This window comes from Oryza brachyantha, chromosome 2 (genome assembly GCF_000231095.2).
Source record: "Oryza brachyantha chromosome 2, ObraRS2, whole genome shotgun sequence".
In the NCBI taxonomy this organism is placed as follows: domain Eukaryota; kingdom Viridiplantae; phylum Streptophyta; class Magnoliopsida; order Poales; family Poaceae; genus Oryza; species Oryza brachyantha.
The window spans coordinates 27,406,464-27,429,965 of NC_023164.2; the positions used below are offsets into that span (position 1 = coordinate 27,406,464).

Here is a 23,502-nt window from a genome sequence, read left to right on the forward strand (position 1 = left end):
TTCTTTGCTTGGAACTGCCTTCCCAATTTACCCAGGGGGAATATTGATGAACTGCATGACCAGGGGGTGTAAATAGCCATGGTAGAAGGGACGAAGCACCCTCTGGATTAATTTAACCCTGGGTGGCTGAGTTGACGCCGGCAACTGAGGGCGAGTGACCGCTGCAATATAATTACATTCTTCCTGCCACTTTATATAATTACGAATGGGCTATTACTTTCATTTTACATTATAAAATGCTCTAGCCCTTTAAATTCACACAGATATTAATAAATCAGGCATTGATCCATAGATAAATCTAAGTATAATCAAAACATTCTATTACCTTGTAGGACATTTGGTTGTGTTCTTTAGTACATTATCTCATTCTTTACAACTATTTAATAGTATAAATGGTAACATTAACTACTAAAAAAAATAAAAATATACTCTAGATGAACCATTTTTTAAAAAAATACATCGTTTAATAGTTTAGAAACATGCACGTAAAAAATGAGGAATAATCTAGCTCCCAGCCATTACACTACTGGTTTTGATTTTTTTTTATTTTTTAAACCTTTTTAATAAGTAATTTTATTAATAAACCTTGGAAAAAATATTTTTACATATATATCTTTTGGTCACACCAGTATTGGTAGCGTGGCAAGATAACATTATCATGTCACGCCACAAACAATGGCGTAACAAGACTTCCATGCCAAAAACTCTCGTAGCAGCGTTGTTTTGTCATGCAATGTTGATGGCGTGGCCAAAAGGTTCATCCGGTAAAAATATTTTCCGCCAAGGTTTAGTAATAAAATTATTTATTAAAAAGGTTTAAAAAATAAAAAAATTACTGGTTTTGCATTGTCTATCCAGGCTAAACACATAAATAAAGGCTTCTGTAGTAATCTGATCATGTGCTCTCGAGCCAAACCAATTTATTCAACTCCAAATTTCGTCAAACTCCTTCAGCCTCACTGTTTTGCTGTTCATAAGTATAAACAAAAGTGTTTATTAATGATTAAAAAATTTATAGATAAAATTTTTATATAAGTGTTTATAGTGATCTAAAAACAAATGCTAGAAAATATACTACACTGAAAAACTGTCAAAATCAACTCCAAATTTAAGTTTCAAAATTCAAAATTTTGGCTTATAGGCATAATCAAAAAGATGGTGTTTTATAACAACACTAAACATGTTTTGTTTATAGTGATCTAAAATCAAACGTTGGAAAATATACTACAATGAAAAACTCTCAAAATCAACTCCAAATTAAGTTTCAAAATTCAAAATTTGGCTAATAGGCATAATCGAAAAGATGGTGTTTTATATACCACACTAAACATGGTTTTTTACTACCGTCTATACTAGAGTAAACAATGATAGCATGCTCAGTTCATTTTGATGTGGGCAACATGGCAACAGCGGTAAAACAAGAGACATGAATCCACACCCAACTATAATCCCCCTGGCTTCTTACCATATTTTGACATGTTTCCAAAACAAGAATAACATTGGCCTCCTTATCATCCATCCATTACCACTTAGCCTATAGCTTCCTAATTCCAGCATTACATACTTAACAAACTTAACAAGTCATAGGTCAATAGACAAATGGTAAGGCACCACAAAATGGGTCAGTGAAATTGTCCTGCAGTACATTTTAAAAATGTGTTACCTCAAGGACCAGCAACATATGTAGAATCACGTTCTAAATAACTTTCAGAACTAAACATAACCACATGATTGATATTCTGCAAAAAGCCCTTTTGTTTGTCCCTCCAAATGTGTTGTAAGATCAAACAGAATCAGAGTTGGATAAAAACATGGGCTGCGATTTGAACTATCAAACCAATACGGCAATACCACAGAGCAAGGACAGACATGCTGATGTAGTTGGCTGGAAATTAGAATTAACTGAACGTTCCTCCATGATGTAAAGCTTTACATCCTGTATTCCTGTGGAGCATTTAATAGATAATCTATTCCCAAAGTGTGTAGTGCCTCCCAACATATTTCCAAACTAGAACTAACTACTAGATCAATTTTAAAATATTTAAAACTGGTATAAGTGACCCGATTTTGAGTTTTAACAAACAGGATAGGTTTCCACAGCTGGCATGGCAGGAACACAGAACAAATATAATCGAGTATCAGTAACCAATATCTGACTTACCATCACTGTTGCACTAAAATTAGCAAATGGGGAACAATAGGTAGATAAAATACACCAAGGCATGGTTCTTTTTGCCCTATCAAGGTCATTACAGGGAATGAAATATAGTATTGTGATGAAGATTGAGACATGGAATTATCATAAAGAACAAAACTGAAGATATGTATTGCAAGTCATACACAACACCCTGTGGCACCCAACTAAGTTTCTTATTTGACATGGGATCACATCCATCCAATCTATCCATGTAAGCACAAACAACCCCCACCCCCAACCGTCCGGAACTAGCGTGCAAAGGGCAAACAAACTTTACATTATGATGGCAGAGATAGGCAATAGCAAAGCAAGTATACTCACCTACCCCTCACCAGGCCTATGATGCATACTGCGGCACCCGAGCAGCCATTCTAGCAACCTGAGCCTGTTGTTGTGCCTTGTTCACCTTCGTCGATAGGACACGCTGGAAGAACTGCTCCCGTGCAAGCGCACGCACGCTCCTGAGGTAGCCATCAAATGGAACAGAACCCTCCTGGATGGCCTTGTCAAGCGCATAAATGGTGTCTTCGAGCGCCAAATCTGCAGCCGTACACTCAAGCATCTGCTTGGATAGTACATCTGCCGTCTCAATCGCCTCGTCTGCTTCAGTGTTGCTGGCAGCCACAGCACCCTTTCTGTTCTCCATGACCCATGCCTCCATGACGTCTGTGGCCATCATGACATCCTGAAGGCGGCGCTCAAGTGCTTCCTTCTCCTCCCCGATTTTGTGCACCCCATCAGAGATCACCTCACCCCGATTGCGCAGTGTAGCCTGCATGGCGAAGAGGGTATCGACCTCGGCCTCACGGGCGGGCCGCAGCGTGGCCGCATCAGCATAGGCCATGTCGACGAGCTTAGCGATGGCATTGCGCTTGAAGACCTCAGCAGGGTCTTCGGTGGGTGGGGGGCGCGCGGCAAGCTGGGGGGAGGCAGGGAATCGGTAGGGGGATGGGGAGGAGGGGTGCGTGCGAGGGGGCGGGGTCGCAAGGATCGGTGGGGAAGGGGCCGGGGCCTGGGCCTGGGGGCTCCTGGTGAAGAGGGGGGGATCGAGGCCAAACAGGTGTGAGAGGGATCGGACGAGGTCGACGAGGTTGGAGGAGGGGAAAACCCAAGAGCGGAGGTATGGGGCGTTGGCGACGAGGCCGGATCGATCGACTAGGGGGTGGTGGGGCTTGATGACCATGTCGCGTGTGGGGGAGAGGAAGACGAGGGGCGGAGAGCGCGGGTATGGCTCTGGGAGCCAGAGAACGGCGGGGAGGTTGTAGGAGGCGCCGGCGTGGTGGATGGGGATTGTGCCGTCGGCCTGTAGGAGGTGGGCGGCGCGGCCGTCGTTGTGGGTGAAGAGGGCGGCCTTGGGGTGGAGGGATGGGAAGGCGTCGGCGAGGGCGACGAGGTGGTTGCGGATGAGCCACTTGACGTCCTCGGCGTAGGGCAGCGCGGAGGGGCCACGCTGGGAGAGCGCCGTGTTGAGGAACTGGTGCGCGTACTGGGCGCCGCTCGCCGGAGACGGCGGCGGAGGGGCCATCGGAGCCGGTCGACGCCGCTAGGGTTCCCACCACCACCACAGCACCGAGAAAATTCTCTTCCTCTTTCGTTTCCGTGTTCTCCTTTTTTTTTTTTTCCTTTTTCTATGGTTTCTCGCAGCCCCGCCTGTGCGTGTTGCTTTGTACTACTCTCGGAGTACTACTCTCGTTTCTTTTATTTCCACCGTGTTGGTTTCTCGGCGTGACTACTTCCCTTCGTTTCCAAGGAAACCCTCTTCTTAAATAATAATAATAATAATAATCATCTTGAAAATATATGATAACTTTAGCTATAATTGCAAACAAAAAATAATTTATAAATATTACTTTTATATACGCATTTTTAGCAATTTAAAATTCAAGGCTGCAAAATAAATACAGTAAAAAAGTTCAAAACTAACATAAAAAATTCAAATTTTGATTTATGAATATACGACCCTCATCCCAAAATAAGTCAATTTTTCGTTTTTAGATAGAATGTATGATTATTTATCTTATTTAAAAATTTAATTACCAATATTTTTTAGTGTTATTTCATAATAAAATATGAATAGTATTTTACATGTGACTAATTCTTTTGTGAAATTTTTAAATAAGATGGATAGTCAAATGCTCGACCCAAGAAACCTAGAAATGTGCATTTTTTTAAACGTAGTAGTAATTTGAAGAAAAAAAAGGACACTAATTTTTCTCCAGGTGTACGATAGACGGTGTTGTAGATAAAAGGGACATTTCATGTGCAACAGATGAGATGACAAGAACATTGTTTATTTTAAATCAGGTATAAATGTTCTTAAAGACTCGAGACAAATTACTAGAGGTAAGGGGTGGATATTTTCTATATCTCCGATTCAATAAGAGACTCAATCTAATTGATGAACTATTTTAAATCAGGTATATATGTTCTTAAAGACTCGAGACAAATTACTAGAGGTAAGGGGTGGATATATTTCTATATCTCCAATTCAATAAGAGACTCGATCTAATTGATGAACTAGGTATACAACAACATGAGCAATATCCTGCGGCGGTTGTATCAACAGCCAAGTTGCAAAACTTCTGCTTCAGGTCCCATTCTATTGTTTCTATGCATCACAATCTTTAGTTACCAAAATGTGGATGGGTGCCTTTGCACAAATGCTACTTCTCATCCATTCCACACCGTTTTCTGCAGATGAATTTCGATTAACCATCCCATCCCCCCCCCCCCCCCCCGGGCCCACCCACCCCCGCGTAAGCCTATATGTTTTCTCCAGGTGGCAGTTCGCCTATTTTGGGGGCAGCACCCAGTACTCTTTCCATGTCGAACCGCACCTCAATATTGCGGATGCTGTAGCCAACAATCATCAACCAAAACATCAAGTTGCCTAGCTGATTAGCACTTGTTTCCGAAACCGTTGTCTGCACTCAAAACAAAAATAAAGCAGCTAGTTTTAAGGTGCAGTAACCAAACTTCTTGTGAAATGCTGGGATTCTCACCAGAGCACAATTACTACCAAATCACTTGAACAGAAAACCAAATGTAGTGGAAGCAAACCTCAATGCATCCCAAAATTGAACAACACGCAATTATGCATGGTCCTGACAAAAACCAATTAGAAACAAGTAGATAAACTCACCTTCATCTGTGCAGGATCTGAGACAGCCAATAGGCGCTTTATGAATGCATTCATAGCAAAAACAACATCCTCACCAGCACTACTTGCCAGCTCCTACAATGTTTCAGAGCAGTAGATAAGTTAGCACCTATGTAAAAACAAGCAGATAGATCATCTTAACATAAGTTCAGTACTCCCTCTGTCCTAAAAGATGGTGGCCTTTGTAGTTCAGATTTGATTATACATTGAACTACAAAGGTAGCTATATTTTAGGACGGAAGAAGTATTAACTATACATATTCTGGTTCTTAGGATGAATGCAGTAGAGGGCAATGGAACATGATATACCTTTAGATTTTGAGGTTCTAGAGTTTTCAAATATTCCAGGAGTTCATTGCTTCCTTGAGATGATTTTCTAGCAACTTGACGGCTGAGCTCATCAATTTCTGCTTCAAGAAGTTCTATATATTTTACTGCATCTATTTTCTCAGGACCAGTGGTTTTGTTCCATCGGATAACTTCACCAGTTACTTTTTTCTGGGTTCCAGGAGCGTATTCTGCAGAATCCTACAAATACCAGCCATGCATATTAGAGAACTCCATCGTTGCTTTTCATATCTCTATATATGAAAGCTGGGCGTTTTCGCGCGCCGTGATTGGGCCACGTGGCGCAGTCAACGTCCAGCTTTCGCTCCCTTCAGCTTGCACCGCTAGCGCTCTCTCCGGCGAATTGATTGGGCCACGTGGCGCAGCGAACGTCTAGCTTTCGCTCTCTTCAGCCCGCACCGACGCACCGCTAGCGCTCTCTCCGACGAACGAGCAAGCGAGCGAGCGAGCGATGTGGGAAGGGGAAGTCGAAGGGCGCTCGTGCCAGCGCGCGAGATCAGAGGAGCTCCGGCGACCTTCACACGGCGGATCTAGGCGAGCAGCGGATCTAGGCGGCTCGGTGCCGCCAGCGCCAACCTCCGGCCTCGCCACCGCCACCGTCGGGTCGCCCCGCCGTCGCCCGCCGCCCCTCGCATCGCCCCGGGCCCCCGGTCGGCTGCTGACGGCAGTGGCAGCGTCTCGCTGTGTTGTCGAAGGCCGGAGTAGACCAAAGGCCGGCCGGTGATGGGGAAGGGCGGCGGCTGTGTCCCCACCAAGAAGCGGCAGCCGCCGGACAGCACCGTCGTCGTTGTCCGCGCCCGAGGCGGCGCCACGGGACGACGCCCCCGAGGTGGAGGCGGCGGCGGCGGCGGGAGTGGCGGGGCGGAGGCTGCGGCTGTACATCGTGTTCTACTCCATGTACAGGCACGTGGAGGCGCTGGCGCGGCAGGCGGCAGCGGCCACGGGGGCGGTGGAGGGGGTGGAGGTGTTCCTACGGCGTTTGCCGAAAACTCTCCCGCCGGACATGCTGGAGAAGATGCAGGCGCCGGCCAAGGACCCAGCCATTCCGGTCATCCCGGCAGCGGCGGACTTGGAGGAGGCCGACAGCGTGCTGTTTGGGTTCCCGACGAGGTACGACGCCATGGCCACGCAGATGAAAGCGTTCTTCAGCTCCACCGGCTCCCTCTGGGAGGACCACAAGCTCGCCAGCAAGCCCGCCGGATTCTTTGTCAGCACCGGCACATAGGGAGGCGGCCAGGAGACCACTGCGTAAGCATTTCATCCCCTTTTCTACATAAATGGATTAATTAAGACGCTAATCATTTTATCTTTATGCTAATGCTTGTTTTGATGTGCAAGAGGGTATTGAATCTTTAGAGTGGACATGATTAGAACATTACCTTTTTCTTTTCATAAGATTATCTAAATTATTGGGATGAGAACTGACTTAAGGGATGTTGTTTTAGTCAGTTCAAACTTGAACATAGTCCTTATTAGTGGACTGTTTGTTGTTCATTTCTTTGCATAGTGGTAAGTGCTTCCCACCAAATTGTTGGATGGTTGGCGTGTATATCCACTGTTAGTGATTTAGAGGCCAGATTTCTATCCATTATCAAAAGAATACTTGTTGGCTGGCGATATCAGCATACGTTCCATTCCGTACCAATTTTGCCAGTAATGAATTTTTATCTTGAATTTTTATCTTATTTGCTTGCTACTGTCACCGGCGGATATAGGCGAACGACCACCGCGTGAGAAGTGTGTGCATTTTTTTGTGTTTCTAAATTTAGATTTAACACATTCAAGGTGCAAAATATTGGTACTTATATGTTTAGTGTACCTCTAAATACTTTTTACCTTGAGATAATATTAAGCGTATATTTTATTACCTCTCGATATTTTTTAAGGATGATAAAATTATCCACGTAGAATGCAAGGTCTAAGTTTTAATCCACTTTCTAAAAAACCTGGATGCTTCTTTGTTTCATTTTATGATATATGTTTTTTATATGTATAGATTTTTTAGCATTCATATAACATCAAAGTAAGGCTATTAAATTTTGAAAATTCTTACCTACACTATATACTATTAACTGTGATTGCAGTAGCTATAATACAAGGATACTCGGTATTTGCTTGGAATATAACAATAACCCTATATAAGACTATAAATATATTGGATTTACCTCATCTTAATTGGGCACGGCAAAGCCATGCCGTTGTTTCTAGTAATTTACTATTTTTCTGAACTAGGACAGCATACGGCACAATGTAATTACTTTTAAGAATAATTGCAGAATGATCAAGCACCAGGAGTACACAGTGTTGACGGGATTCGTTCTAGAAGCTAGGGGCTAATTGTTTGGGTGTTTCATAGAAAAAGCCAAATGACATATTTGCAAACAAAAAATAATTTTGAATTAAAATTATATATACGTATTCTTTAGCGATCTAAAAGTCAAGGCAAGAAAATAAACTTCGGTGTAAAAACCACAAAATCAACTTCAAATTTAAGGTTGAAAATTCAAATATTGGCTTATAAGCATAAGCATAGACGAAAAGATAGGGGTGTAGGAAGCTAGGGCAGTAAAGTAACAAATCTAAAGGAACAAGTCTATCAACTATAGCACTAAATTTCTTTGTAATGTTTAATCTCTTTTCAATGCTAAAGCAGCAGGAAGCAAATATAGCAATGAGAAGTACTGGTAGAAAACAATAGTAAATGTGGATTTTTCTATAACTAGTGACACAAACCAGGGAATTGTGTGGCATGCCGAGGTATTGTGGCAGATTAGACATCTTACTGTTAGTGTCAAGATTTTATGAGTATTTGTGCTTACCCCATCTAACATAGAATGAATATCGCATCTTCAACTCTCCTACTCCACAATCCTAATAAAACACTAGGGTAGAGGTAGCTGGAAAACACAAATAGTTATGGTAGCTAGCTTGGTTTTCTTATTGAAAGACAAATAAGTTTTCCATGTCAGATAGAGTTTTGCATCCTCGGGTAATTCTTGAACCAATAGAAACACTCTATAGATCAGATTAATTCTGGTATGTTTACTTTGAATCCAGAAAGCATTATTGCTACATGCTTATCATGATTCATGCTTTCAAAGCTTGCTTTCCAGGAATATGCTATTTGCATTTCTCCTATTGAGATTCGAGACATCCACAGTGATGGTGAGAAAACACTGTCATGCAAAACAGCAAAGCAAAACAAAACAAAAAATGCAATTTTTAATAATGTAAAGTTACTTACAGCAAAAAAAATTGACTATGTCCACTCATAGATTTGGCTATACTCTCTCTGCCCCAGAAATAAATAACTTCTGGGGATGAATCTGGACACTCAGAGTTGATTCTTTTTGGAAGGGAGGGTACATGAATTTGCAAATAGGTTAGCAGAGTAAAAAACAATCTCTCAATCAGATTACTAAGCACGGAATCACGGATACATGCATATCAACATGACAAGAAGTTAATCGTATATCCCTGTTAGGAACATATGGCAGCAATTTCAGCATTGATGGAAAACTACCTTTTCTTCTTTTGGTTCTGGAAGGGCAATCTGCTCCAAACTCTGCTGCAATTCCAGACGATACTGTGCATTCCTAAACATGTATCCGGTCATCAGGACACTGTACATAAGCTGAGCCAGATTTTCAGCAACCTGTGTGGATGAAAAAAAGGAAGAAATATATCACGGTTTCATGGTTCAAATATACAATAGAAGTGTGTTAAAAACTTAAAAGTAATACAATACCACCCTACAAGAAAAGCAGGCATCAATAATTGAGCATATGATATCCCATTACCGTTGTGACAGTTACAGCGAAAAATTGAGGTGGCAGAGTCCCAATCATATTAGTCACTGTGTGGCGCATGGCATCAACAACCTTTGAGGGGAAAAAGGATAGAGGGATGTCATAAGGGTGTTTCAAGATATTGTCATAATTCTCATACACCCTATATATCTAAGGATGGAAGTGTGTATATACATCAGTACCCATTGCCTCTAGTTCAACCAAATCAAATAAAAATGAGCTCTGATGTTGTGTTTTAGTTAATCTGGTTGAACTTAGTGGATCAATGGATACCCATGCATTGACCTAGTCCCATCCTTATGATTTATCCGTAATCTTTATCTGTACCTAGGAAAGAATGGCGAATGAGATTGATAAAAACCTGTGGTGGAGCTCTTTTTATGAAGAGCTCCATAAACTCTGGCTGGACGTTTTTAACATATTCCAGGAGTATGTCCCTCCGATTCTTCGGCTGTAAGAACAGAAAAAACATGTAGCTGTAGCTTTAAAATATGGATTGATGACAGAATAATATTGCAGCTATAATGTTTTGAACGGAGGTATTAGTATATTTTATTTCCATCATTGCCAAATATGATTATCGACATTTGGATTAATAGAGAAACAAAGACATGCATAATCTTCCACAGCCTGAAAGAGTCGGCAATTCCAATGTGGACAAACAGGCATTTGTGCATATGTCCATTGATACAGTTACAGGGTCCTGTGCAACCACACAATGATTTTGCTTCTAATGAACTCCTGCATGGCAGCTCGACACGCAAAAGAGTATGACAGTATTTTGACTTTTGGGAATCTCTCTGCACAATCTGCAGGGATGAAAATGGAATTACACTACATAAGTGGATATAGAAGTGGAGGTGCTAGAATTTTCTGCCCTAAGCTATAAGCCTATCAAAGATTGTCAAGAGATCCTGCATAATTTTCTTGAATATAAGGACCTGCAACCTGCTAGAAATTTCTTCCCTGAGCTATAAACCTATCAGCAGTTGTCCAAGTATCCATGCTAATTTTCTTGAACATGATGATCTTTAAGTTGTTTGGTGTAGGAACAGACAAGCAAGGCAAAATATCATGAAAGCCCTTGATTCAACAGGTTTTGCGGAGAGTGAGCAAACGAATATTTCATCAATTTATATATTACACATCAGAATGCAACTCATTTATGGAAAAAAAATAGTGTAAGCAACTAAGCATGATGAGTGATGTAAATGATATATCTAGATATTACACATCAGAATGCAGATCAAACCGACTGAGAGCATTGGCACCAATGGCGATACTTGAACTATTTTTGCAAATGCAGTGTCTTGATATTGGATCAACCTTCATCCCTTGGTATCACTCCCAAACGTTCTGTGAGATGATCTCAATCATTGAACTATTTTTGTAAGCCTGATTTGTTTAGTTCATTTGCCTGTGTTTCAGGTTTGCCTCACGTGACTTATGCAGTGCTTGACTAATTATGTGGTCTTCTTCTGGTACTCATAAGTAATGTATAAAATGTCACTACATCAGAAGTAGAACAATCTCTGCTTCTCACACATTTTTCTCAGGTTGTCCACTTGGAGTAGAGATCTAGTGCCAATTTATTTTGTGCAAACCATTACAACTTTTATGTGGAGAATGCATAATGGTGGATGCAAAATTAAACTATGTGGCGCATGTAATGATGTACCCTAATGAAAATTAACCTATTTAGCCCAGCGAAAATTAACCTAATTGTGCCGCGCGGACTCATATGACTAATTCTTGTAAAAAGGAATCCCCGTCCCAAAAGGTGGGAAGTGGAAGGAGGATAGGTATAGTAATAATAAGGGGGTAGCAAGTCAATGGGACTAGGACGAGGGGGGGTTGATTACCCGTACCAGGGTGGTGTCGGCGCCATTGGCTGGCTTGGCCTCTCCGTTCCCATCAGGGCCAGGAGCGGCGCCGTTGGGCCCCTGCGAATCGGCGGCTGCGCGCGCGAGGCAGAGGCGGAGGCCGACGAAGCGGGTGCGGCGCAAGGGGAAGGAGACGAGCGGTTGTGACACCCGGCGGGCTTGCGACGGAGGCGCCGGCGAGTGATTAGCCCTAGAGGTAAGCAGGACGGAGGAAGACATGACGACTGCCGCGGTGGCGGTGGCGGTGGCGGCGGCGGCGGCGGCGGCGAGGCTTTGCCCTTGCGCTGCTGCCCCCGCAAAAATGGATAACAAACACCGGCTGTCAGGCAGCAGCATTCAGATCCGCTATTCATCTGCTGCCCGTGTCATTTCATCAACGGCTACGATCACCGCTAGTTTCATGCCAAAGTATTTTGATCGCTCTTTGGTTTCTTGTATTAATTTGAGAATATATAATAATATGAGATCTATCACTCTAATAAAATACAAGTTTAAATTCATCTGGTTGTTAACGTCAGAATTTGGATAATTGCTGTTGGAGATTAAACTGTGATTAAAAACCGAATCGGACAAGAAACAGAGCAATCGGTCGGAATATAACTCGGATTCAGCCGATGGAGTCTGGATCGGATAAGAAATAGAATCCGATTGGGCATAAAATGTTACAGACAGATTCGAGAATAATTAGAGTTCGTGTAATTTAATTTTATCTATTAATTAGAGTTAGTTTAGATTTTTTCTTTATCTTTAAGAGAGTTAGAGTCCGATCGGGATTTATGTGTTAGAGATAAAATCTACATATGAATTTGTTATTTCTTTTTATCTATTAGGAGTCGTATGTCATGTCCAACACGTACGAGCATCCACCCAAGGGTATAAATATATATGCCCGGGGTTATTATAAATCATCTACTTCTCAATTAATAGATCAATTACTTTTGACGCATCGTCGCCCTTTTCACCGAGGTTTCAACATCGGCAGGACTTGGCACCTGACGTGGGGCTGGATTGATTCGATCTCCGGCAGAGGGGTAAGTCCTACGTTACGTCGGCCACGGTAATCGCATCGGCTAGATTATGACTGTCTCGGTTTGGTCCGATCTTCTAATTTTGGTTGTGCGATTGCTATTTATCATATCAGTTTTAGCCTTAGTTACTTAGAGCATCCCTAACAACTCATCTAAATTTGCTCATCCATATCTTTATTTGGATGATCATAACTAGTTTCATCCTGCATATCTCTTTGTACTCCACTATATCATCCATATATGACATCTTCTATATCTCTTTGGAGAATGGAGAGAGATCATCCAAATATAAAGATTTTTCTCCTAATATGGATGAGTTTCTATCTAAAAATAGATGATAAGATAGTCGTTCTGTTGGAGCTCAATTTGTAGTCTTCATTCCCTATTTTCAAGATAGAGGATGGGATAGATGAGCTGTTGGGATGCTCTTATGTATCTTGAGTTGGTCTAGTCGACCACTTTGGATAATTTACGTCTATTAACGTCAGAATTTAGATAATTGCCGTTAGAAATTAAACTTTGATTAAAGACCGAATTGAACAGGAAACAGAGCAATCAGATAGAAGACTAGGCGGAATTCTACTCGGATTCAGCCGATGGAGTCTGGATCGGGTAAGAAATAGAGTCTGATTGGGCCTCAAATGTTACAAATAGATTCGAGAATAATCAAAGTCCGTGTAATTTAATTTTATCTGCTAATTAGAGTTAGTTTAGATTTTTCCTTTATCCGTAAGATTGTTAGAGTCCGATCGGGACTTGTGTGTTAGAGATAGAATCTAAATAGAAGTTTGTTATTTCTTTTTATCTACTAGGAGTTATATGTCGTGTCCAACATGCCCTAGCATCTACCTGATAGTATAAATATGTATGCACAAGATCATTGTAAATCATCTACATCATAATTAGGTCAACTATTTTCGATGCATCGCCACCCTCTTCCGATGTTTCAACTCCGGCGGAACTTGGCACCTGACGTGGGGCTGCATCGTCTCGATCTTTGATGGAGGGGTAAGTCCTCGGGCTACAGTAATCGCATCTACTAGATTAGGATTGTCTCGGTTCAGTCCGATCTTCTAATTTGGTCGTGCGATTGCTAGTTATCGTATCAGTTTCAGCTTGAGTTACTTCTGTATCTTGAGTTGATCTGATCGACCACTTTGGGCGATCTACGTGGGTTTGATATTTGCTGTTTGACATGTTCAATCTAGTACTGTCTCGGTTAGGTCCGATCTAGTATATTGCGTTTGTCAGATAGTTTATATTAGATCGATGTATTTTGTTCATTGTTTTATCGGAGTACCAGCCGATAATTTACCAGTCATCGACTCATTGGCTTGATAGCAATCTAGATCTGTTTAGTATCTATCCTGACATTGCTAGGTTTAATCTTGAACTGTCTCGGTTGGGTCTGATCTTCTATGATTATTCTTGGCAGTCTGTGTTAGGTATTTTATAGATCTTGGTTGTCTGTCTGTTGTCTACAGCCGATGATCTTTGCCGATCTACATGCTTATCATATTTACATTAATAGAGTAGCCGATTGTTTTACTGCATTATTTGTATACCAGTCAGCTTGATTTAGTTAGATCGGCAGTTATTTATGTTGCATTGGCTTATGAATTACATGCAAATTGGTTTTAGCCGATCGCAACACATGATTCATTGTTTATTCCAAGTAATTCGTCGGTTTATTTATTAGTCTTATCAATCTTCATGTTTCCTATGATCATATCGTGCTCGACTACATACTGTCTTGGTTAAGTCCAATCTCTGTACGTTTGGTTCGATCTGATTATAGAGGCTCGTCCGATCGACTAAGATTAATAAGTAACTTGACGGGTTACGTTGGTCTAATATTTAATTTAACTCTATTTCTATCAAGTTTCTAGCCGATCCAAGTTTTATACAACCAATCGTTTATCCTATCGGCTAACCATTGCAGCATCAATATTCGATCGACTGGACTTTTAGTTACTTGTCGGCTTAATAGTCGATCGGCTTGTTTTATTGCTTATCTTGTCAGTTGCAGGAACAAACTGACTGGCACGTCTGCGCATTCTAAGAATTTAGTTCATACACTGAAGCTGTCTAGGATTGACTCTCAGGCCTTCATGTGTGACATGTCAGATCACATTTTTGACGTCAACAATGTCGATTTGATATTTGTTATTTGGCATATTCAATCTAGTACTGTCTTGGTTCAGTCCAATCTAGTAGATTGCGGTTATCAGATAGTTTATATCAGATTGATATATCTTGTTCATTGTTTTATCGAGTACCAGCCGATAAGTTATCATTCATCAGCTCATTGGCTTAATAGCAATTTAGATCTATTTAATATCTATTCTGATATTGCTAGGCGTAATCTTGAACTATCTCGGTTGGATCTGATCTTCTGTGATTATTCTTAGCAATGTGGGCTAGATATTTTATAGATCTTAGTTATTTGTTAGTCATTTATAGCCGATGATATTTGCCGATCTACATATTCATCATATTTATATCAACAAAGTAGTCGATTGTCTTACTGCATTATACTTACACCAATCGGCTTGATTTACTTAGATCGGTGTCTATTTTGTATTGTATCGGCTTATGAGGATTACATGCAAATTGGATTTATTCCAAGTAATTCATCAGTTTATTTATTAGCCTTATCGATCTTTATGTTTCCTATAATTATATTGTGCTCGACTACATACTATCTTGGTTAAGTCCGATCTATGTATGTTTGGTTCGATCTGGTTATAGGAGCTCGTCTGATTGGCTAAGATTAATAAGTAACTTCGCGAATTACGTTGGTCTAATATTTAATTCAAGTCTATTTCTATTAAGTTTCTAGCTGATCGAAGCTTTTTATAGCTGATTGCTCCGCCTATCGGCTAACCGTCACAGCATCAACATGCGATCGACTGGATTATTAGTTACCTATCGGCTCGATAGCCGATCGGCTTATTTTATTCTTCATCTTGTCAGTTGTAGGATCAAACTGATTGGCACGTCCGTGCATTCTAAGAATTTAGGTCATGCACTGGAGCATTATGAGAAACGACTCCTAGGCCTTCGTGTGTGACACGTCGGATCACATTTTCGACGTCAACACTTCTATTTATGCTTTTACTTCATATCTATTTACAGCTTTGCAAGTACATAGGGAATTAAGCTTTGCAATTTTTTTCTCCTTATCAGTATTGGACTTGGAATGGCAGTTGGTAGGCGCTCCATGCCCGCAAGTGATCGTTGGCAGCGGGTGTTGATGGGCTCATGGGTCATGGCCATAGCGGCGGTCATAGAAAGGCAACAACTAACAAGATACATATATATGTATATTTTTTTGCTTCATATATGTAGATGTCATTTTATAATCATGCCTATAAATCATGCAGTGATATCTATTCACTTGGTGTTATTCCCTTAATTTCTGAACATCTCCATATCACTAGAGGATCTGATTCGGTGATTACTTTTCCTGTTATAATTTATAATCTATTCTTACCTGGAAAGACTTAGATTTCCTATTATTACACATGTTGTAAGAACCAAATTATGCAGTCACATCTCATGCTAACTGATCAAGTAGATTTAACAAATTAGAGGTGAATAAAACAATGGTTCTTTTTTAACATGATAGAAAAGGGACGTGTGTTATAGATTGCCCATATAGATAAGTAAATTAGTCTACTTCACATGAAAGTATCAGCTTGCTTCTAATGTTGTAAAATTTAGGTCCTTACCTTCCACCTTCCGATCAAACAATTGGTTGTTTCAGACACCCAGTTTACAAATATATCTATTTGCGTTGAGTTATGAATGAAGTTGGTCCTTATATTCTTATGAGATGATTATTTTCTTGCATCTCATATCGTTGTCTATGTAGAAAGCATAGTTGTATTCTACCCTTCTAATAAAGCAATGTCAATGAGCAGCCAAATGCCTAGCCATTAGTTAAGTTTAGGAAACATAATGAAGTGTGTGGATGATTTGTCCTTTTTCCATTTTATGGATTGAGATAATAAAATATTTGTTACCATTATGACTTGGATTAAGAAGTGCTAGGTAAAATCTTGCATGTTCTATTCAGTCCACTTGAAACTTGAGTTACATGGTGGCTTATCCCTCCAAGATACCAGATATTTAGATCACAAAATTCTATGCCCTCAAGTCCCATGTATGCGATAGATGTATCTCTTCATATTCAGCCAAGAGATGTATCACTTCGTATTTAGGCAATTATCTAATTCAACTAGGCTCATAATTCTTCAATTATTTTGTAGGCATTTAAGTAGATTATTCTACCATTTTTCTTACATTGTAAAGGGAATTGTTAGTGTTAAATATATGAGCCTACTGCTTTGCATCATATTATAGAGAAGCACAAGTAGCTATTTGAGCTCCAGATAAAGATGGTGTAATCATCAACTTTGTTGGTTTGTCATTTAGCTAAAGGAGTAGTTGTGTGTTAGTCTTAAGTATTAATCTCTTTTACTTTTTTTTTGTAAAATCAAGATATGAAGACAAATCACCAAGTGATTATGACAGAGAAGTGCCTGATTGGCATTTCACTTGGATCTTGAGCATCCCCTTTATCCCTTCCTACTATGTGGTCTCTCTGGTTGCTCTAGCATAGCTGGTTCGGTTGAGACATGGTTCGGTTGATGTGCTAGAATGCTGCTCTGCTACCTCTAATTTGAACTAATTCTAGGGCTAATTGCTACTGCCGTGGTGTTCTAAATTTGTTGATACTTTTCACAGCTTTACGGATGAGGCGGACACTACTATTATTGATGTTGCTTGGCATCATTTTCTAGCGAGCCAACTAATAGCTGGTTCTTTTATCGACATTTGGGGGCTATGTTTGATACTCACTTTGTCCCAAAATAAGGCAAACTTTTGACCATCTATGTCTAACGTTTGACCATTCATCTTATTTGAAAATTTTTCAAGAAATTAAAAAAAATAGTCACACGTAAAGTCCTATTCATGATTTATCATCTAATAAAAAAAAATATTAATCGTACAAAGATTTAAATAAGACGAAGCATCAAACATTGTAGCTAAAAAGTAAAATATTGGTTTATTTTGGGATGGAGGGAGTATTTATTTGCTAGAAATAGAGGTTGATGATGATGCAATTCTTTCCATTTAAAACATCTCAATTTATTATATTATGTTTTTTCATTAATTGCTTAAGGAGCAACACATTATTCTTTTTTCTATTTTTTCCTTTTTTATGTATGTGGTCATACTGTCAGTTCCAAAAGATCAAGGTTGGTGCATTGATATTTGTATAGGGTATTTGTAAAAAACACAATTTGCTTGTTTGAGCCACTGGATACCATTAATATCTTTGTTTGACACTTTGTAGTTGGGGGGGGGGCATCTCTGGTCTTTCTGAAAGAAAAAATCAAACAACATATTTGCAAACGAAAAATAATTTACGGATAAAACTTATATATGTGTGTGTTTTATAGTGATCTAAATACAAAGGCTAAAAAATAAACTATAATGAAAAACATTATAAATCAAATTCAAATTTTGGCTTATGGCAAAAGACAAAAGATACACCTGTTATAGGAAGCTGACTATTTTAATCAGTAGCAGTGAAACTATTTAATAATTGCGTCTTAATTGGATACACCTTGACATGGATTTTTGGGTGTAACTATTCTTAAGTTGATTTGCAGTCTGAAGGCATACGTCTAAGGGCATTTCAATATTTTCTTTAGCCCCAAGGAGTGCTATATGGGTAATGTTTATGCGTCTCAAAATAATTTCATGATATGCTTTGGTTGAAACTTAATTATTATATTTTTATTATTTCCGTTACATATCAAATATGTCCATGGCGTTAGCACGGGAAAATTGCTATTGCACAAACTTGATTTACTCATTAGACAAATCCAATGACTAAAATTATTTGCATCAAATCGGATGGTCCATGTTCTATCTATCCTCCTATTTACTGGCTCCCAAAATCACGTGCATTTTCCATCTATCCTCCCTACGTCAAATTTAATGCATTAAATCTCGGTCAAATATAGATCCAAAATTCAACTTGTCATAAAAAGGCTGAAGAGAGTTACAAATACCACCATGTCAGATTAGTCAAATCTTTGTTTAATTGTTCGTCGTTTCGAAGTTTCTATGCAAACATAGAATATTATGCATCATTCTTACATCTCACTTACTAATAATGAATCAAATTCATAAATAAATAATTTCTATATGTATATATATCAACACGAATGTTCAACCTTAGACCCCTAAATCAACGGTATTAAATAAAAATATATCGGATATTAATTAATGATGTAATATATATATAATCTAATATTTATATGTACGTTCGTGTTGAAAATATTAAATAACGAGAGATATTTTTCACACGATGGTATTTGTAATACTCACTCGGGATTTTTTTTATATGTGTATATCAATGCGAATGAATCAACAGTGTCAAATAAAAAAGAACGAGTATAAAATAAATTTTGTAATATATATGTACATATATTATTTAAATTATAAATATGTGTGTGTTCAGATTAATTGTGGGAGCTATTTTTTGACACGGCAGTATTTGTACTACTTCGTCCGATTTTTTAGACGCCGCTAAATTTCGGACCTATCCAATATCATATGTCATTCATAAAATAAATAAACAATTGTTTGAGTCCAAATTAAATTATTTAATTAATATATATGCGCATGTATAATCTAATCTACCCTATAGTGATAAAATATATTAGAAACTTTCTATGAAATATAAACTTGTATTAGAAACTTTATAATGTCATGCATAGACAAAATATTAGAAGCTTCCTATAAAATATGAATTTATACAGTATATAACTCCGATAGTTATGCTATATATACACATACAACACAACCAAGGTGCTGCGTTTGATTTGAAACTTACTAAAAGTCAACTCCAAATTTAGAATATAATTTCATTTATTTTATCCCAACCTATGCTTGCTTTGATGTTAGAAAAGACGGTGAGTTACGTGAAACCTGTGAGTTATGTGAATTTAATATTTAATATTATTTTAAAATTAAATATACTTGATATTTAAGAAAAGGTGGAGTTATGTGAAACATGTCACTTTTGTTACATTTGTTATAAATCTGATGATCATTTGTTATAAATCTGATGATTATAGTACATTATAAATAATTCTGATATCTCATGACATATATTATTTAGTAACAAATAACACTATAGCTATCATATTTTTCATGATCACACATAATTAGTTATTCGTGTTACTTTTGCTAATAATCACTCATGTACTGTTTTACGAGTTACTCATGCTAAATTATATTTCATAAATGAGCACTTTGTATTTAAAAATTATCCCTTAAACGCTATGCTTTTATAATATATTATTGAACATATTATGATATCGTGGTGTTAGCATGAACACATTACTAGTTAATTGTGAATTGTGAAGAGATTTCTTATTTGCCGGGATGAAATTAGAGCAGTTTAAAGCTTTACTGACTTGATGGAAGGGATGGACATGCTATATATAGGATAGCCCGGTATGGGTAGTTAGCATGCGGATCGGTCCGGAGGGCCGGCGACCATGGCTGGCGACGACGATGATGCCAAGTGCAACGATGAGGTGAACGACGGCACCTACTTCATGGCCGGCGTGATGGCCGTGACCGGCCTCATGGCGACCGTCCTCGCGCTCTCCGGCGTCTTCCATTGCATGCTTCGACGCCTCGGTCAGCCGAGCATCATCTCCCACATCCTGGTGCGTATCAGTAGTACGTACGTACGTGGAATTATATTGTATTGAGAATCGAAACGATCGAATTGTATTGGAACTGATGATGATCGATCGATCGATGGAGCGGCAGGCCGGCGTTGTGATCGGTCCAACGGTGCTCGGGCGCGTTGTGGACCTACGGCGGCTGGGCATGAAGGACGCCGGCAGCGCGCTGAGAGACACCATCTACTTCGTCCGCATCGTCTTCATGTTCTTCATCGGCCTGGAGATGGACCACCGGTACCTCCGCCACCACCTGCGCCGCTCCCTCGCGCTCGCTTGTGGCGGTTCCGGCCTCTGCCTCCTCCTCGCCGCGCTCGCCGGTCCCTTCTTCTACGGCCTCCTCCACCCCGCCCAGGGCCCCTTCCAGCCCGACAAGCTCTACGCCTCCACCGCTCTCTTCATGCTCGTGCTCACCACAACCGCCTCGCCCGTCCTCATCCGCATCGTCACTGAGCTCAAGCTTACCGGCTCCGAGGCCGGCCAGCTCGCCATTGGCGCCGCCTTCGCCAACGACATGGCCAGCCTCACCGTCTTCAGCGTCATGGTCGTCGGCACCACCTCCTACGGCCCGGACGGACAACCCACCCCCGCCTTTCCAGCGGCGGGAATCGTCATGTCGATGGCGCTGACGGTGTGCCTGGCGGTGGCCCTGGCAGCTAGAGCAGTCATGCTGCTCAATAGGCTCAAGCGCGGCCGCCGCTACATCAACAAGTACGAGTTGTGCGCCGTGCTCGTGCTCATCGTCGGCCTCTCACTGCTGGAGCAGGTCTTCGGCTACAGCGCCTCCATGACTGCCTTCCTCATCGGCCTCGCCATGCCACGTGACGGGCCCACGGCGCGCACGCTCGTCGATCGCCTCACTTACCCGGTGCACCAGCTCGTCATGCCGCTCTGCTTTGGGGCCATCGGCGCCAGGCTCGACTTCGCCGCGGCCGGCAGCTTCACCGCCGCGCAGTTCGCCGTCGCCGTCGCCTTCACGACGCTGCTCGGCGCAGCTGGGAAGGTGGGCGGCACGGTGCTCGCCGGCCGATTGCTCGGCATCTCAGCGAGGGAGTCGCTGGTGCTGGGCTTCCTGCTCAACGTCAAGGGCTATTGCGACATCCTGGCCATCAACTTCGGCAACGAGGCCGGCATCTGGGGAGAGACGGCGCAGGTGGTGCTGCTCCTCTCCTCCATCCTCAACACCTTCATGGCCGGCCCGGCTTCCGCAGCCATCGTCCGGCAGCAGCGCCGCGCCTCCCGGTACCGCTCGCGCTGCCTTCAGGACCTCAAGGTCGACCACGAGCTCCGCGTCCTGGTTTGCGTCCACGGCGCTGGGGGCGTCTACTCCATGCTCACGCTCGCGGAGCTCTCCAAGGGCACCGCTCCGCTCGCCGTCTACCTCCTCCACCTCGTCGAGCTCATGGCCGCGCGCAAGTACGCCATCACGCACCTATACCACGACGGGGATGGCGACGACGACGGTGACGAGTGGGGTTATGCCCGCGAGATCGAGCAGGTGGCAGCGACGGTCAATGCCTTCACGTACGACGCCGCCGTCCCAGTGCGCCAGATGACCGCGATATCCAGCCTCGGTTCCATGGACGCAGACGTGCGCAACGGCATCGAGGACTCCCGCGCGTCGCTCGTCATCGTCCCCTTCCACAAGGAGCAGCGGTACGACGGGCGCATGGTATGCCGCCGCGAGGGGCGGAGGCAGCTCAACCAGAGGATACTGCAGCACGCGCCCTGCACTGTCGGGATCCTCGTGGAACGCCGCCTCGCCGGGGACGTCGACAAGGGCGTGGCAGAGGCCATGAGCCACGTGGTGGCGGTGTTCCTGGGCGGGCCGGACGACAGGGAGGCGGTAGCATATGCGACGCGTCTGGCGGCGCACCCATCGGTGAGCGTGACGGTGGCGAGGTTCCTTCCAGCGCGAGCGGGGAAGGAAGACGGCAGTGAGATGGCTGTGGGAGAGGAGGCGGACGAGGAGTTCATGGCGGACGTGTGCGAGAGATTGGTGGTGCCGGGGCAGGTGGAGTACATGGAGAGATACGTGAGCAACGGGGCGGAGACGGTGAATGCGCTGAGCGGCATGGTGGGGACGTACTCGATGTTCGTGGTAGGAAAGGGCGGCGGCGGCGCGGCGGGCATGACGAGCGGCATGGGAGGGTTACTGGAGGAGGAGTGCCCGGAGCTGGGCCCCGTCGGGGAGGTGCTGTCCTCCGACGACTTCACGGCCTGTGGCACCGTCTCCGTGCTGGTGCTTCAACAGCATCACAGTCAGAGTCACAGGATGAGGAGATGGAACCACGACCACAACCACCATCCCCTCGACTGCCAATGCACGCACCACCATATCGACATCGTCACATCGTCGTCGTCATAGAGATATATATGTCTTAATTTCTTCTCCATCTCCGGTACGTACCGTACGTCGATTGATGGCGCCGTGCGGGGTAGCATTAGCAAGCAGGTGTAGTGTAACAAGAGGAGGGGCGACGCAGTGGTTTGCGATTGGAAACCAAACATCTTCCTACATCCACTATAACGGGAAATTCAGTCGATGACATGTACTCCACCTGTGGGGATAGATGATGACTAAGTCTAAATAGAAGGAAAAAGATTTTAATCCCCTGGTGTTATCCAAACAGTTGCGATAAAAATTATTTATTTTGATAAGATATATTAATATATGATATATTCCTCTACCACCATGCATATACAAATTTGATCTCTATAAGTGGTAACAAAATTAACAAATTAAATTTTGCCTACTATACACATATTCAGAGTCACATTTGTTCTTTTGCAATTTGTAATCTTACATATTTATCTAATGGTATATTACATATTAATCTATCTTTTTAAATATTTTATAACAATTTATATATCATGTATATATGAAACAAGAGGATATCGAGGGATTAAAAGAGTTTTCCTAAGCAGAGTCGATTGGAGATAGGGATGACAATTTTCCCACCACAGACCCACCCCTGTGGAGATGGGTGCGGAGGAGATTTTCCCTCTGGAAATTTCTGTGCATAGGAACAGGGATTGAAAAATCACTCATAGGTCTCGAAACATATGTAACCTCTCAAAAAATAGTAAGCGTAGTTTTTTTTTCTAACAGAAAGTAAACTCAGTCAATATCTCTCATCTCAATCTTCTAGTCGGGAACTTTCCTAAAACCGCAGGCGGCTGGAGCAACATAATTAAGGGGCGACGACCCCCATCCACCTCGATCGATGGCTTAGACGTTCCTCCACGCTGGTCGCCAACGCCTCAACCTCAACCATCAAACTTCGAGAGGCGTCTTC

At 41.9% G+C, this 23,502-nt stretch overlaps 3 protein-coding genes and 1 pseudogene across 6 annotated transcripts; 2 read left to right on the forward strand and 2 right to left on the reverse strand.

The window, feature by feature from the left end:
• Positions 1–492: 492 nt before the first annotated feature.
• On the reverse strand, positions 493–3,959 carry LOC102714892 (protein ELC-like). Of its 3 annotated transcripts, XR_001549653.2 has the most exons (3): positions 2,519–3,959; positions 1,466–1,636; positions 493–967 (listed from the first exon to the last, which is right to left on the reverse strand). XR_001549653.2 is itself a non-coding variant. In XM_006648120.3 (2 exons), the coding sequence occupies exon 1, from the start codon at positions 3,720–3,722 to the stop codon at positions 2,535–2,537; it is 1,188 nt and encodes a 395-aa protein (XP_006648183.1). In that variant the 5' UTR covers positions 3,723–3,958; the 3' UTR covers positions 493–967; positions 2,519–2,534. The 3 variants fall into 3 exon arrangements, 2 of the variants coding, with proteins under 2 accessions (XP_006648183.1, XP_015689360.1); XM_006648120.3 differs by lacking the exon at positions 1,466–1,636 and having other exon boundaries at positions 2,519–3,958; XM_015833874.2 differs by lacking the exon at positions 493–967 and having other exon boundaries at positions 1,286–1,636.
• Positions 3,960–4,454: 495 nt separating this feature from the next.
• Positions 4,455–11,731, reverse strand: LOC102715180. Of its 2 annotated transcripts, none has more exons than XM_040520480.1 (7): positions 11,377–11,731; positions 9,876–9,965; positions 9,506–9,586; positions 9,229–9,360; positions 5,667–5,885; positions 5,340–5,432; positions 4,455–5,121 (listed from the first exon to the last, which is right to left on the reverse strand). In XM_040520480.1, exons 1-7 carry the CDS (start codon positions 11,614–11,616, stop codon positions 4,960–4,962), a joined length of 1,017 nt encoding a protein of 338 aa, XP_040376414.1. In that variant the 5' UTR covers positions 11,617–11,731; the 3' UTR covers positions 4,455–4,959. The 2 variants fall into 2 exon arrangements, with proteins under 2 accessions (XP_040376414.1, XP_040376415.1); XM_040520481.1 differs by having other exon boundaries at positions 4,456–5,121; positions 11,383–11,731.
• On the forward strand, positions 6,076–7,339 carry LOC121053491 (annotated as a pseudogene).
• An 8,270-nt stretch (positions 11,732–20,001) lies between the features above and the next one.
• Positions 20,002–22,890, forward strand: LOC102710278 (cation/H(+) antiporter 15-like). The gene is made up of 2 exons (XM_006649153.2): positions 20,002–20,185; positions 20,292–22,890. Exons 1-2 carry the CDS (start codon positions 20,012–20,014, stop codon positions 22,569–22,571), a joined length of 2,454 nt encoding a protein of 817 aa, XP_006649216.1. The 5' UTR covers positions 20,002–20,011; the 3' UTR covers positions 22,572–22,890.
• The last annotated feature ends 612 nt before the right edge of the window (positions 22,891–23,502 follow it).